Source organism: Phyllostomus hastatus, unplaced genomic scaffold (genome assembly GCF_019186645.2).
Source record: "Phyllostomus hastatus isolate PE091 unplaced genomic scaffold, TTU_PhHast_1.1 phas_contig_86, whole genome shotgun sequence".
Lineage (NCBI taxonomy): Eukaryota > Metazoa > Chordata > Mammalia > Chiroptera > Phyllostomidae > Phyllostomus > Phyllostomus hastatus.
The window spans coordinates 96,552,208-96,566,440 of record NW_025333977.1 but is presented as its reverse complement, the minus strand read 5'-3'; the positions used below and the strand labels follow the sequence as shown (position 1 = coordinate 96,566,440).

The 14,233-nt window shown below is 50.9% G+C and overlaps 1 protein-coding gene across 2 annotated transcripts in view; it reads left to right on the top strand.

Annotated features, from left to right (window-relative positions):
- Positions 1-13,366: 13,366 nt before the first annotated feature.
- Positions 13,367-14,233, top strand: part of WNT7A (Wnt family member 7A) — a 68,293-nt gene continuing 67,426 nt past the window's right edge. For both annotated transcript variants that reach the window (XM_045851503.1, XM_045851501.1), the window contains exon 1: positions 13,367-13,642. In XM_045851503.1, coding sequence (XP_045707459.1) covers positions 13,572-13,642 — 71 coding nt within the window. In that variant the 5' untranslated portion in view covers positions 13,367-13,571. The remainder of the gene's footprint in view (positions 13,643-14,233) is intronic.

Sequence of the window (14,233 nt, the reverse complement as noted above, 5' to 3'; positions counted from 1 at the left end):
GAGGTTGCCTCCTTCCCCATTTATGGCTCTTTCTCTGCTTAGGCCCCAGAAAGCCCCTGCCGGTCTCATGGGGCCAGACCAGGCTTAACTGGGAGTCAGCATGTCACATACCCTCTCTGGACCTCCAAGGCAAAGCAGCTGTCACAGAAGGAGCCAGGAAAATGTTCTCTGAACCATGTAAGGGACAGTTATTTTTCCAGAAAAACAGCCTTTCAAGTTGTAACTGAACAAAACAGAGGTTCAGTTGCATACAACAACAAAAGCCAAACTCATGAGCCAGGTGCTGGTGCAAAAGGAAAGGTTTTATTCAGGCGCCGCACAACCTGTGACAATGGTGATCTGCTGTCTCAGAGATCATCTCAGTCTTCTCTGCTCAAGAGGGAGGTTCTTATAAGGATGGGGGCGGGGGATGGCTTTTTTCCCCCTATTCAATTCATATTTCTAGCTTTCCGCACACTAGAGGCCCTATCCATTGCTCTTTCTAGCTTTTAGCCCGCTCAGTGCTATAACCACGCCCCCGCTGAGATCTTGGCCAATGGGGGAGGCTCCCCAATGCTCCAACTGTCTATGGTGACAAAGTAACATTTCCCAGGACCCCTCCCAAGTTAATGGGAACCGGTAAACCCACAAGAGAGAATTAACAGCCAATCCCACTAGAAAATATGAAAAGTCTGTATTACCCCGCCATGGGGAGAGCTTCAGAAAGGCTGCACACAGCGTCTTCTGCCTCCGTCTATTACGCCGAATTTTCAAATGGGGAAACGGAAGCCCTCAGAGTAAGAGATTCTCTCTGAGGTTGTTTTGCAAGCTTGGGAAACCATTGTGTCTGGTTTTCCCATTGGTCCTGGAAAGATAGGTTCCACAGGTGATGGATTTCCAAAACAGCCTCACCTCTACACACTCCCATCGCCTCCGTTAGGCCCGAGGCCACTTGGCCTCCTTCCTGTCACCAGCTCCTCTGGCTGGACCCGCTCAACCCTGGAGCCCCACTGCGCTCCACTCTGTCGGCTCAGTCCACCAGCTTGGCTCCACTCTGTCCAGCGCCCACTTGGCCCCGCTCCGCCCACCTTCTTCACCTCTTTCAACAAGTGGAACAACGTGGATTGGCATGTTCCTCTGCTTCGGCTAGTGGAGCCATTTGCTGGTCCCGCCAGGCCACCGTCCTGCCACCGTGAGTGGTGCCCTGCATGGCGTGGCTCCACCCGCCCTCCTCCCTACGCTCTCAGTCACCTAAGAAGCACCTGTGCCGCTGCCAATCCCCCACCAACCGGGCCATGCTGAGGGAGTCTGTCCCTCACAGCCCTGCAGAAGTCTCCCAGGATTTCCATCATCACATGAGGCCACGGAAGTGAAGGGAGGAACCTGGGCTGTAGATCTTCAAGAACTTGGCATTGAGTCCAGCCCCCCTGTCCCCCCCCTCCCCCACATAGCTACTGGATGCCTCTGGGGAAGGACTTGCCTCTGAGCCTCAAGTCTCCCCATCTGCAAAATGAAGTTGCTGATAAACTCCGTTCTCCCTGAGCTTGTGGAAGGGTGAAGGAGGCAGCAAGCATGTGTTGAACGCCGTCTGTCTTCTAGGCACAGTGTGGACACAGAGGAGAGTTGGGTGACAAGGTGGAGAGAGCCCTGGTCCTGCACCCTCCAGGAGTACACAGAAGACTAATCCCAGGGCAGGTTGGGAGAATACCTGGCCCTCTGCCTTCCCTTAGCTGGGTGTCTTTGAGCAGGTTGCTTAGACGCAGTGAGCCCGGTTTTCTATCCCTAAAATGCACATAACACTGTGGCCAGCAAGGACTATCTGTGTGGGTCCTGCCCTCCTGTCCAAGACATCCCAGAATGAGGCTGCCCAGGTGTTAGTCCCATAACCCACTCCTCAGAGGATTGGCTGAAGGGGAAAATGGCCTCTTCTAATGACCCTCAGTGTAACTGAGATTCATTCCACAAACCTTGAATAGACTGAAGGCTGGACAAGGGGCAGAAACTAAATTTACTAATTAAAGTAAAAACAATTGTTGAAGAGAGAGATAGTGCAGTTAGAAAATCTGAAGACAAGGGTAAGGAAATCAGGAGCTGGGCTGCCTCAGGTGGTCTTGGTACCAAAAACCTCTAAACAGTTGCCCTCGGACACTGCTGCTATCTGAAGGCACGGAATCCTCTTCTGTTGTTGCCGCTCAGACTGTATGTGTCCAGAGACAGGATGTGACTAATGGGGCATAAGTGTCAGGAGAACTTAACGTTGGAGTAGAGTTTGAAGAATGAATAGAAATTTGCCAAAGAAAGAGGGAAGGACCTTCGAGGTGGAGCAGCATGTAGGTCATGGGATCTTGGGGCCACCTCAAAATTCTGATTGCCACACTATGACAAGTACTTACCTGGTCATCTTATTCAATGCTCACAAAACCCTACAAAAATAGGTGTTATTAATTTTTTGGAAAAAGATTCTTGTCAACTTAAGAAATGCCCACATCTGTAGAGAACGTTTATGAGTTTATTTGAGCCAAACTGAGGACATATGCTGGGGAGCAGGATCTCAAATGCTTCACAGAATAAGTTTTGCAGTTTCTCTTATGCATTTGAAATGAGGAAGATTACATGTTGGTGGAGGAAAGCAAAACAGGTACTGGATTATAGGATAGTTAATAAGATTTCGCACTCTCTTGAGGGTGGTTATGGATTATTTTAAAGATGTGTTAATTTAGATCCACAGAAACAATGGACAAGTCTTGCTTAAGGCAAAGATAAAAACTTTTACTAAAACGTTATATGCCTGGGGCATGACTACTCACCATAACTTGCCCAGTTAGGCATTTACGATCAGATCACCATGTGAGATTCCTTTCCATAGAGCCCCTCACCCCTTTTTACATCCACAGAGGGGAATTAGCAGCAAGTGGCTTGGTCCTCTTGTCCTAGATTTATCTGGAGCCTGAGGACTGTGGACAGAAAGTAAGACAATGAGGAAGCCCAAAGCAATCTGTTTTCCTTTTGCTAGAAACCGAGATTCCCATCTAGAGGCCTAAACCATGAGAAATTTATTTCACTCAAGGAAAAAAAAAGCCCAGAGTGGGACAGTCTGGGCTGCACTGGCAGCTTACCCATGCCGGATCTCCCAAGACCCTCCTCGTTTTCCATTCTGCCATCCCTTCTTAAAATGGCAGCCAGAGCACAGAAAAGAAGGGGAAGCCCAAGGGACTAAAGACCCACTGACTTCCACCTACTTCTCATGGAAGAGAGTCATGGCCACTCATAGCTGCAAATGATGCTGGGAAATGCAGTTTTTGAAGTCTACCAAAGACAGAGGAGCTCTATCTTCATGGTAAGTGATTCTTAAAATTATTTTTAATCCATAAGAATGATACCAGCTACATTTGTTCATTTACAGATATTTTTTCAAAGTGCCAACTATGAATGGGTTGAGCACAGACCTAGCTGTTATGTATACAGTGGTGAAATGAACAGACAGCAGTCTGTCCTCACATGGATTGTTTAGGGTGCTCACTATGTGCAAAGCACCTAATATCTACTACTCCTTTTAATTTTCATAACAGCACTGAGAAGTAAGTATACTTGATTACTCCATCTTATGAACAATGACATGGAGGCTCTGAGAGGCAAATAATCCATTCAAGTCTCTGTAATTATATAACAGAGCCAGAATTCAAACCCATGTTGCTCTACTCCAAAGTCTCAGCTCTTAACAATGCTCCCACAACTGTGGTTTCCATCCCTGGCTTCACCCAGTACCTGGGACCGCCCTTCAGAGATTCTGATTTAGTTGGTTGGAGGTAAAGTCCAAGCATCAGTATTCCTCACAACTGGAGATGGAGGCGTTTTTCTATTTAAAATCAGAGAAACTAAGATCCAGAGAGGAAGCCTCAGTTGCCCAAAATCACACAGCAAGTCCATAATGGAATTGGGATGTGTGCCCACATCTCTCTTTGCTCCAGAGAGCTGTCCTTGCCTCCAGAAAAAGGTGGCTCTGTAAGTTCTGTGAGTATGTAGGCCACGTCTTCTGCCCTAGCCTGTGGCACAGAAGCCTCCTTGGGTAAGTGTGTGCCTGTGATATTCAGGCAAGGCTAGGTTAGGAGGTACAGTGGAAGCCCAACCTGGTGAACAGAGAGGTGTGGCTGGGCCAAGGTGGGAGTTACATGTAGGGACGTACTTCCTCTCCAGCACAAGCTGTGGGCTTCCTCCTCCCCAGCTGAGTTCTGCCTGGTATGTCAGGCCCAGAATGGGTAGTGACCCAGGCCAGGGACTGGAGGGCTGAGGCAGGCAGGGTGCCAAGGCGAGTCCTGAAGGAAGTCACATGGTGGGGGTTACAGACCTGACCCAGAAATGGTGAAGGGAGGGAGATATTTCAGGCCTCAGAGGAAGGACCCAGCCCATGAAATGAATCACCCGGGACAGATTATCCTGAGGAAGACCTTGGGGGTGGAACTGTGATAAGCACCCTTCTTCTAAGGTGGCCAGGAGCCCAGGGTCATCTGGTCAGTGGTCAGTGAGGCCAAATGTGGCAGGAGCACTCAGATCTATCTAAGGGCTCCCACTGGCTCCAGGTGCTTTCCAGAAGTGACTTCTCAGTGCTTACATGAGGATGAGCACCTCCAGTTTGAGCCTTTCACATAAGTTATTTCGCCAAAGTCACATGGTCAGAGATGGGGTTTGAAATGGGAGTTTGCCTTTCTGTGGCTACCAGCTTGCCTCTTCAAAACAGGGAGCTAAGACTGCCCCTGCCTGCCCCTCCATGTGCTCCCTGCATAGACATGAAGCCCCACAAATAAATCCACCGGGCTCTAAACTCAATGCAAATCAGGCTTCAGGTCTCATGCTTGCTTTTAGATGCAAGCCACTAGGTGCAAAGTCCTAACACCTCATGCTGTACAAAGGATAGAGGCCTTAGAGGGCAAAGGGCTTACCCAGGATCCCATAGTGAGTCTGGCAGCGGCTGACTCCATCTGACTCCTGCTTCTCATCTCATGGGTGTGTGCACTACACTATGATTTGGGGTTAAAAGTATTACTATGAAACATTTTCTGGATCTCTAAGTGTGGTCCTGGACCATAAACATGGTCTGGGCACTTGTTTGAAATGCATATTTTTGGGTCCCATCCCAGATGGACTGTATCAGAACCTAGGACTGAGCAGCCCTCTGTATGTTAACAAGCCCTTCAGGGGGTTCTGATGCCACAAAAACTCGAGCACACACACACACACACACACACACACACACCCCTTAACCCCAAGTTCCGCAAAAAAAATTCCATTCACCTGATGGCCCATCCATTGACTCACAAACCTTGAAAGTACATGGGTCCTTGGAAATGTGTTTCACAAACTTGAGAAATGTGTAGCTCCCTTTAAAATAGAAAGCTATTTGCATGCTGTTGTCTGTGTACAAACAGGTGTGGTCTGACTAATTCTTACTGTACCATTGTTTAAATACGTACTATCATAGAACAAAGTTTAGGCCCTTATACAACTCTATGATCAGTAAGTTTCAGATTAATATAGACAACTACAATCAACATTACAAAACCTAACTTTTAAATTAATGATACCAACAGTCTGGCATAGAATGCTGATTTGCTGAGGCCAAATGGCAGCTAACAGCATGGCTGAGGCACGGCCCACCACCACTGGGCAGCCTTTCAATTCAACACCACATGTCACCTGGCCTGGACCATGCTTGAATCAACTCTCCTATCCCTTTCCTCTATCCCAGTTCCTCCTAACCCTTCCTTTGTACAGAACAGAGGCTTCAATGCATTTTATACAAGTCATCAATTTCTGCTTTCTTCTCATTTGCTCTGAATCATGACCATGGTTTTAGGTGACAACCTCCTGACTGTAAACATAGAAGCAAACAAGTAGGGAATTCAACTGGAGAGTAGCTCTCAGTCATAAAGTTAGCATCTTGACAGCACAAAATTTGTGGATATTAGATTTACCTTGAAGTGAAATAAAACAATTTTTAACTTTTCACTTTTGGAGCCTGGAAACTGAAAAGCCTGTAGAAGTCCCTTTCAGAGAGATACTGACTGAGAGCTGCCATGCCTGGCCCCATGTCTGAGCAGGAGAATTCAGGGCCCAGGGAAAAGTGGGGACCTGCTCTTCCCTTCTCCAGGCCCTCCAATGTCTGTCAGCTGACTTCACATGGATTTGAAGAGCTGTGTCAAAGTCACAGTTGCCTCCAAATGCAAAGGGAGCTTCATTCACACAATGAAGTGAGCTGCCCTTCCTGAGAGAGGTTTGTGCACAGTTGGCCACCACTCAGTGGGGACAGCACAGAGAGGGTATGGACCCTGGGTCAGTACTGAACCACAGCAGGAATCCCCAAAGGCCTCTGCTCCAGCGAAGCCAGATTTGGCACCTGGGAAGGTGCTTATAAGTAGAGAAGCTATGCCCACCTTTGCCAGAAAGTCCTTTCAGATTCCTTCTGGTCCTAAGTGGGGTAGGTTCCAATGTATACCATCACCATTGTGATCATGATCATTTTCATTACCAGCATCATCACCGAATAGTTATCATATGTTGAAGGCATGATATAACCCCAGACAGTCTGCTAAATGCTTTACATGTATGATTGCATGTAACCCATGTAGTAGCATTATGGTTACCATTTCCATTTTACAGATAAAGAAATTGAGGCTGAGAGAGATTAATCATTTTCCTAACATCATACAGCAAGTAGCTGGCCAGGTCTCAAGGCTAAGTGTCCTCAAGGCCCTAATGACCTCAGCAACATTTCTTATCTGACTCTGCCCCTAGCTGGCCATGTGTCTTGGGAGCCTCCTGTCCTTGCTTTGGGATTCAGCCTCCCCATCTATAGAACAGAGTCTCTTTATGCCCTTTGTACTCCACTGTCTCTACCCAAATTGGCAAATAGGCCTTTTGGGTTTGCGGCTCAGCCTGGCAGTCAACAGGACTTTGGCAGCAGAAGGAGTAAGAAGTCACTTTGCCAGCCCAGATGCCCCTGCTCCAACTGCTCCCAGCCAGGATGCTGTGGCCCTGCCTGTCCTGGCCCTCCTGTGCTAAGCATGGACTCAGGGGCCTGCAGTGAGCAGACCTTGTGCACAGCTGTGGCAGGGTTGGGGGGTGGATGAAGACCATGTGGATGAAATCAGAGTGTAGGGCCATTCTAAGCAGGGGTGGAGAGATACTGGGGAGACAGAAAGAGGGCTGAATGCTGGGTAGTCACAAAATAATGCAGGCTTCCCTATGTCATAGCCTTTCCCAGACACAGGTAAGGTAAGCAGCTTCCCACATCTATGGAATGATGTTTTTAGGCTTGGCTATCAACTCCTGAAAGGCTTCTGCAAACTTCTTCTCATTCCCCCTCCTTAACTCTTTGCATCTGTGGGCTGCTTATCCCAGGGTACTGTCAGCGTCACCTCAGTGTCTTAGGTGTGGGCACTCCTCTGGAAGTAATCATGTCAGGGGGAAGCGGGGAGACCAATACTCAGGATGATGCTGCTGTGACAGGGGCCTGCACTGGGGCCGTGGAGACAAACAACCCAGGTTGAGGGGTCTGCTGGAGATGGCATCTAGAGAAGAAGGAATTTCAAAGGGTGCTTTTGTTATTCAGTTCTCAGCACATGCCTCCCCTTCAGAGTGGCCTTCTCTGGCCCCACGAGTGGAGGTTCCCCAGCAAGCCACTTTCTTTCACACCCCCTGCTATGAACTGAGCTGTGATGGTGACCAGGACACTGTGCTAGCCCTGGCCTCATAGCGCTCCCTTCCAGCGCTGCATGTGGACGAGACAGCAACAGTGAGCATGGAGATGAAGGCAGGCTTCCCTGCAGGGGCCAGAGCTGAGGGAGTGAAGTGGATGATGGGACAGAGGGTAGCTGGAGACGAGGCTACTTCAGACTGAGTGCCCTGCAAAAGTACATCTGAGAAGTCACATTTTAGGGACGTTCTCAAAGCCACACAGCAGTGACAAAGCCAAGAGGAAACTCTCATTCTCTTGGCTTCCACACAAGAGCTTCTGCCCCATGTTCCGAGTGCCCAGGTCTCTCCAATGTTATAAAGGCCCATACTTCTTCAACAGCCTTCCTTAGATGCAGGTCCATGGGAGCCTGGTTCCTGGGAATCTCCACTCCTCCCGGCTGCTCCCAGCAGCTCCAGATACTTTAGAAATAATAAAAGCTTTTCCTCTGGGTTGTGTTGCCAAGGTTTTCTTAGAAGCACAGATGAAGAAAACTAAACAAACAATTACAAATACTCTACAACCCCAGCCTCAGAATCCTTCAGTGGAAACTGTCCTAAATGGGACATCCTTTCCTGACGGACGGTGACACCAAGTGGTGGCTTCAGTGTTCCCATGAATTTAACTTTACAAACAGGTACACAGCACTCCCCACTTCCAGGCAGCGTTCTGAGCCCTTGAAATGGAGCCTCTCAAACCTCACAACCCTAAGAGGCAGAAATTGGTATCATCCGCAGTTTACACATGAGGAAACTGAGGCAAGGAGAGATTTCAGTAACTTTTTCAAGGTCATGGAAATAGCAAAGGGTGGAGCCAGAGTTTGAACCCCCTTTGGACCCCCCCGTTACAGCAGGGCCTGGCACCGAGCAGAGCTCAACGCCTGTTGTAAGTGATCATCAGTGCGGTCCTCCTCGGGACCCTGGCTGCCTCTCCCTCTGTGTTCAGCGGAAGGAGCCACAGCCCCCGGCCTGCTGTGCCTGTGCCCCGGGCATGCTTGTGTGCCTGAAAGTGGAACAGAACCTACTAGAGAGACACGCCCAGTTACTTACACCTGGTTGGGGGTCTTGGAATGAGTCAGATACAGTTCCCCCATGGGGGAGCTCCCAACTGAGTGCAAGATGAAATGAACTGAAAATTATTAACCCCAGAGAAAGCCCAAAAACTTAAAAAAATAAAACTTCCCTGGATCATGCAGCTGCTAAAGTGGCAGAACTGGGACTCAGACCCAGGCTAATTTGACCCCAAATTCTATGATATTTTTATCAAGTCATGGTCCCCAGTTGATGCTGAGTGCTGGGATACAGAGGTGCAAGGTCTTATTGGCAGGGAGCTCATGTGGTAAAGGAGAGGGGCAGGCTGTGAACCCAAACATCTCATGGATGGGAAGGGCTCTGCCATGATCAGCTCAGCAGCCATGGAGCACAAAGAAAGAAATGTACTGAAACATGTTCTCCTTAAAGGAGGGGGTACTGTCTGTTGTGTTTCTCACTGTACCCTGAACCCAGCACAGGGCCTGGCACATCTTCATTTTCAGTGAGAGTTTGATGTGTGTGTGAAGGGGGAAGAGACCAAAGTGCCTAGGCCAGAAGGAAGGTTAATCAAGAAAGATTTGTCAGATGAGTTCTTATTTGGGTGGGCCTTGAGGGATGGGTTAGGAGTTTGCTAGGTGGAAAAAAGGAGAAAGGCACTCTAGGCATTTGCAAAGGAATAACAGGACAGAATAAAAAGTCTCTCAACCTTTTTAAAATGACAATCCACAACATGCACATACACAATATATACATGCACACACATTGTGCACACAATATACACACACACAATTGGAAGTTTGTTATGTGCAATACCCTCTCAATTTTTTATTTATTTCCATTTTGTAAATGTTAGTGGCAGCCCACTAATTTGTTGTGATGTGGGCTTAGGGGATTTGGGAAAGATGGAGGCTGGAAGGGAAATTTGGAGCCAGGCTGTAAAGACCTTAGGAAGCTAGGGTGATGATTTGGACCCTTTTCAGTCCTTGCTTCCCCTGCATGGTCGGATCCTGCAAACTCCTAGCTCCTTCTCTGGCAGTTTGAATAGCTTCCTGCCTCTCTGGCTAGTCTTCTTCAGTTGCCTTTAGCTTTTCCTTTCCCCAGCTGGCTCTCTAAATCATGCTGAGTTCCTGGGGCTTTGTGCTGGGCTTTCCTCACGGGGCCTTCTTGGCCTCCCACAGCACCCATCCATGCCTTGGGTTGAAGGACACCCCACTTCCAGCTGTGGAGATCCATCACCTTGAAAGCCCACACCCTTCTTTTTGAGCCAGGCACATACAATCAGCTGCCCTTCCAGTGACCTGCAGATATCTCAAACTCTGAAACTAAGTTCATCTCCTTCCGACAGGTTCCTCCTCTGTCCCATCTTTGTGTTGTCCTCACCAGTCTTGCACACTCTCTCACAGGACAGAATCATGTCCTTGCGACCTCCTTATCCTGTCTATTCTGCTCTCAATTCCATCCACTTCTCTCCATGCCACTGCCCTTGTCCAGGCTGGGCCTTTTCTCTCTAGATGACTGTTCAACCGCCTGCCCCTTTCTACCAGTTCTCCATAAGAGCTGCCACCATGAGCCTTCTGAAAAAGAGATCGGATCATGTGACACATTGCTTCTCTTTATATAAAGCCCAAACTTGTTAATATTCCCTAAATGTTGGGTCTCTTCTCTGCAATCCTCCCACACCCCCATTGCCTCTAACACTCTGTTCTCCAGACCTATCAGAACTCCATGGGCTCTGCTTCCTTTGGCTTCAAAACCTCTATCTAGTTAACACCAACTCATTCTTTCTGGATCCCAGTGTAGGAACATCTCCTCCAGGAAGCCTTTCCTGACTTACCCAGACTGAATTTGGAGCCCCTGCCTCTGTGTGCGCAAGTCCACGGTGAATACACCAGTTTCATACCTAACACTTTCTTTTTTTACTTCAGTGGCCCAAGTCTGTCTTCTCCATTAGATGGCAGTATAATTGAGGGGCTAAGGACAGAGGTCAAAGCCAAAACTCTACAGGCTAAAATCCCAGCTCTGCCATGTCCCGGCTGAGGGAGTTTTGGAACTTGACCTAGTCCCCCCATGATTTGCTTTCCCCATACTGTAAAATAATGGTAGTTGTGATGATACTGATGTTAATGAGAAGAACAGCTGATAGAGGATTCAATGAGTTATGTGCTTCAGTTCTCAATGACAGTGTAAGTGCTGTCTTTGTGTTTGGTGATTCAGTCAGTCCTCAGACTAGTTACTCCAGGACAGCAGACCCTGGATTGATCTGATCCACTGCTGTGTCCCCAGCCTCTGCCCCAATGTCCTGGTCATGAGTGTGGCCCAAATGAACCTTTGGTCTAAGAGAATGTTGATGCATATAGAAAAGAAAGTGCACATTCGAGCCGTGCCTTGGAGGCAGGTTGCTGGGGGCTCCATGCTGACTGAGTCTGTGGGTGATATGGGAGGAGGAAGAGGTGGAAGAACATGGCCAAGGCAAACCTTGTGACTTTTCCTCCCAAACCTTCCACTGTTTCAGTTCACCCTCCACCCTCACCCTCATTGTTCACTGACACCTCCATCCATGCAAGGACTCCAACTGGCATAAGAGTCATTGTTCATTCCTCTCTTCACTCTCTCTTACCCTCCCCTTCTCTACTGAGTCCTTCCCAATTCTATCTGTACTGTTGGTACCCTAGGCCCAACACCCTCCCTCCTTTCTGCGCCCACTTCTACCGTAGTTATTCCAATTATGATTGCTGTGTAACAAGTGACCCCAGAGCATAGTGGCATAACAACTATTCCATTATGCTCACAAATTATGGGGCTCAGGAATTTGGAGAGGGCACACAGGGGATGACTGCAGAAGCCACTGTCTATAGTGCTTCAGCTGGGGAGACTCGAAGGCAGGGATGACTTGATGGAGCCTCTTCACCCACTGTCTGGCACCAGGGCTGGGCTAGCTCCAATGCTGCACTCAGCTGGGACTGTGGACTGGACATATACGTGTGGCTTCTAAATACATCCGGGCTTTCTCACAGCATGCATCTGGCATTTTCCAGATCCTTCTGTGGTGGCTGGGGGCTCAAAGAGGGGTGCTCCAGCTGAGTCAGAGGTTGCATTGCTTCTTATGACACGACCACGCAAGTCTTGCCACATCACTTTGGCCACACTTTATTCGTTGAAGCCCTCAGAAACCTGTCCAGATTCAAGCAGGGAGAGCACAGACAACCCACCTCTCATTGGGAGGCGTGTCAAATACTTCCGTGCCTATGTTTCAAAACCACCACTCAAACCCAAACCACCAATGTCTCATACCTGGAGTGGTGGGTCGTCGCTCACTGGTCTGCCTGGCTCCACTTTGTCCAGCAGCACCCCATGTTGTCTCTCCCATAACTCTGTTTTATTATCTCCATTTGTCCCTGGGATACCTGAAATTATTTATTTGTTTACTTTTGGTCTGTCTCCCTCACAAGCTCTAAGAGAGAAAGACCCTTGTCTTTCTTGTTCCTTGTTATACTTACGGTTCCCCACCATGGCGCCTGGCATAGGCATTTGTGGATTGTGAATGAAGGCATGACCAGTAGTTTTCAAGGAATGGGTGTGTGGTTTGAAAAAGCAATTCTAGAGGACAGGTAGGCCTGGCCTAGGCGGGTAGAGGTGGGGTACTAGAGTGGGGCATTGCCACTCATTAGCTGGAGACTTTGGGAAAACACCTTCGCGCCCCTAAGCCTCAACTCCTTCAGCTGAAACTTGAGTCCCACAGCCCCTAGCTCATTGAACTGGGGAGTGTATCACAGGACGAGTTGAGCACCCTTGGTCAGCCAGGAGGCGATTCCCGCGAGAGGCCAAGCTGCACTACCTGTTATGCCCGCCAGGTGTCGCCCTGAGAGTGTGCTGAGCAGCCGTCTGAACCCTGCGCTCCCAGGTGGCTCCATCACCCCACTTCTCGATTCAGTGCGGGGCATCCAGGCCTCAACCCTACTCCCACTGTCGGCTAGAAGAGGGATTCTGGAGGAGGCTTCCCGACCTAAGCACCCACCTGCTGTCCCAATAGAACAGACAGGGGTAGGGGTGGAATATGCTGAGCTAGTTATCCTTGCTCCGCCAAAAGCCCTAAGGAAGGGGGTGCTCTCCCCCGAAGCGGGCCTCGAAAGCCCGGAGAAAGGTGGAACTGATTGCGACCTAACACCGCACAGCCAGCTCCACGCTCTTCGCTAGGCGAGGAGGACAGGCAGATAAGACAGGGCCAAGGGTTCCCAGCCGAGGTCGGATTCCCCTCCCCCGCACACATCCAGCCCTGAGCGCAGTACCTGGGCGCCCACACTCGCCCCGCAACTTGGGAGTTAGAGACCTCTGGGGATCGAGTGGATTCCCATCTCCCCCCAACTCGGCTCAGCGTCCCGGAGCCGGGAGAGGGCGCCGCGGGAGCGCGAGGGGCAAGCCGCAAGCGCGCGCCGGGAGCAAGCTGCAGGGTCCCGCGGGCACGGGGGCGCGGGGCGGGCGCTCCGGGAAGGCGGGCCGGGGAGGGACAGGAGAGAAGAGGGAGGGAGAGGCAGGGGCGTGTGGGTGCCGAATCCTCACACTCGCCGCGCCTCGCACTTTCGCACCGGCAGCTCGCGCCCAGCCAGCCCGGCGTAGCTCCGCGAGGCGTTCGCTCCTCCCACTCTCCTCCGGCTCCGCGGCTCCCGCGCTCCCCGCGAGGCTCAGGGGCAGAGTCTGCGGACGGGCGCACGGACTGACGGTCCCGGGGACACCTCGGCCCGCGCCTCCCGGGCGGGCTATGTTGATTGTCCTGCGGGGGTTGGCTGGCGGGATCAGCGCAGCTCGGCCCGCGGCCCCGGCGGCCAGCGGGGACTATGAACCGGAAAGCACGGCGCTGCCTGGGCCACCTCTTTCTCAGCCTGGGTATGGTCTACCTCCGGATCGGGTAAGGGCCGCTCGGGTAAGGGACGTGCACGTCCCGACAAAGTTGGCGTGGCCCGGGGAGAGATTGCGCCGCCAGAGAGCCACCGTTGGCCACCAATTTCCGCGGCTCCTCAGAGAGGCAGGGTGGGCGCGGTGCGGGAGCGATGGGCGCGCAAAGGTCCCTCGCGGGCGGGCGCCCCAGGGGTACGCAGAGCCCGAGAGGCACGAGCAGCGAGACTGGCCGTCCCGAGGACATCTGAGTCTGGAAGCCCCCAGAAGCAGAGACAGCCAGTAGGGACGCTCCAGCTTGGGAGACGCAGGAGAGAGCTAACCGCTGCAAAGGGCTGGCCGGTCCCCACGGGCCAGCAGGTCCAGCAGGAACACTGAGCCCGGGTCCAGGACCACAACCACCCCCAGGGAGCTCAGCCCCCAGAGCCCAAAAGGCGCGGCACAGCCTCTCCCAGAGACGGGGCAGTCCCTGGTGGCAGGCGGGGCCGGTCTGTGCCACAGGGAACAGGTACCCAGAGGGAGGGACGTTCGCTGGCAAAAAATACAAATCCTGCTCAGAACCCCGGCACTACAGGATTTCCAAAGACCCTCAGACTCCCAGAGC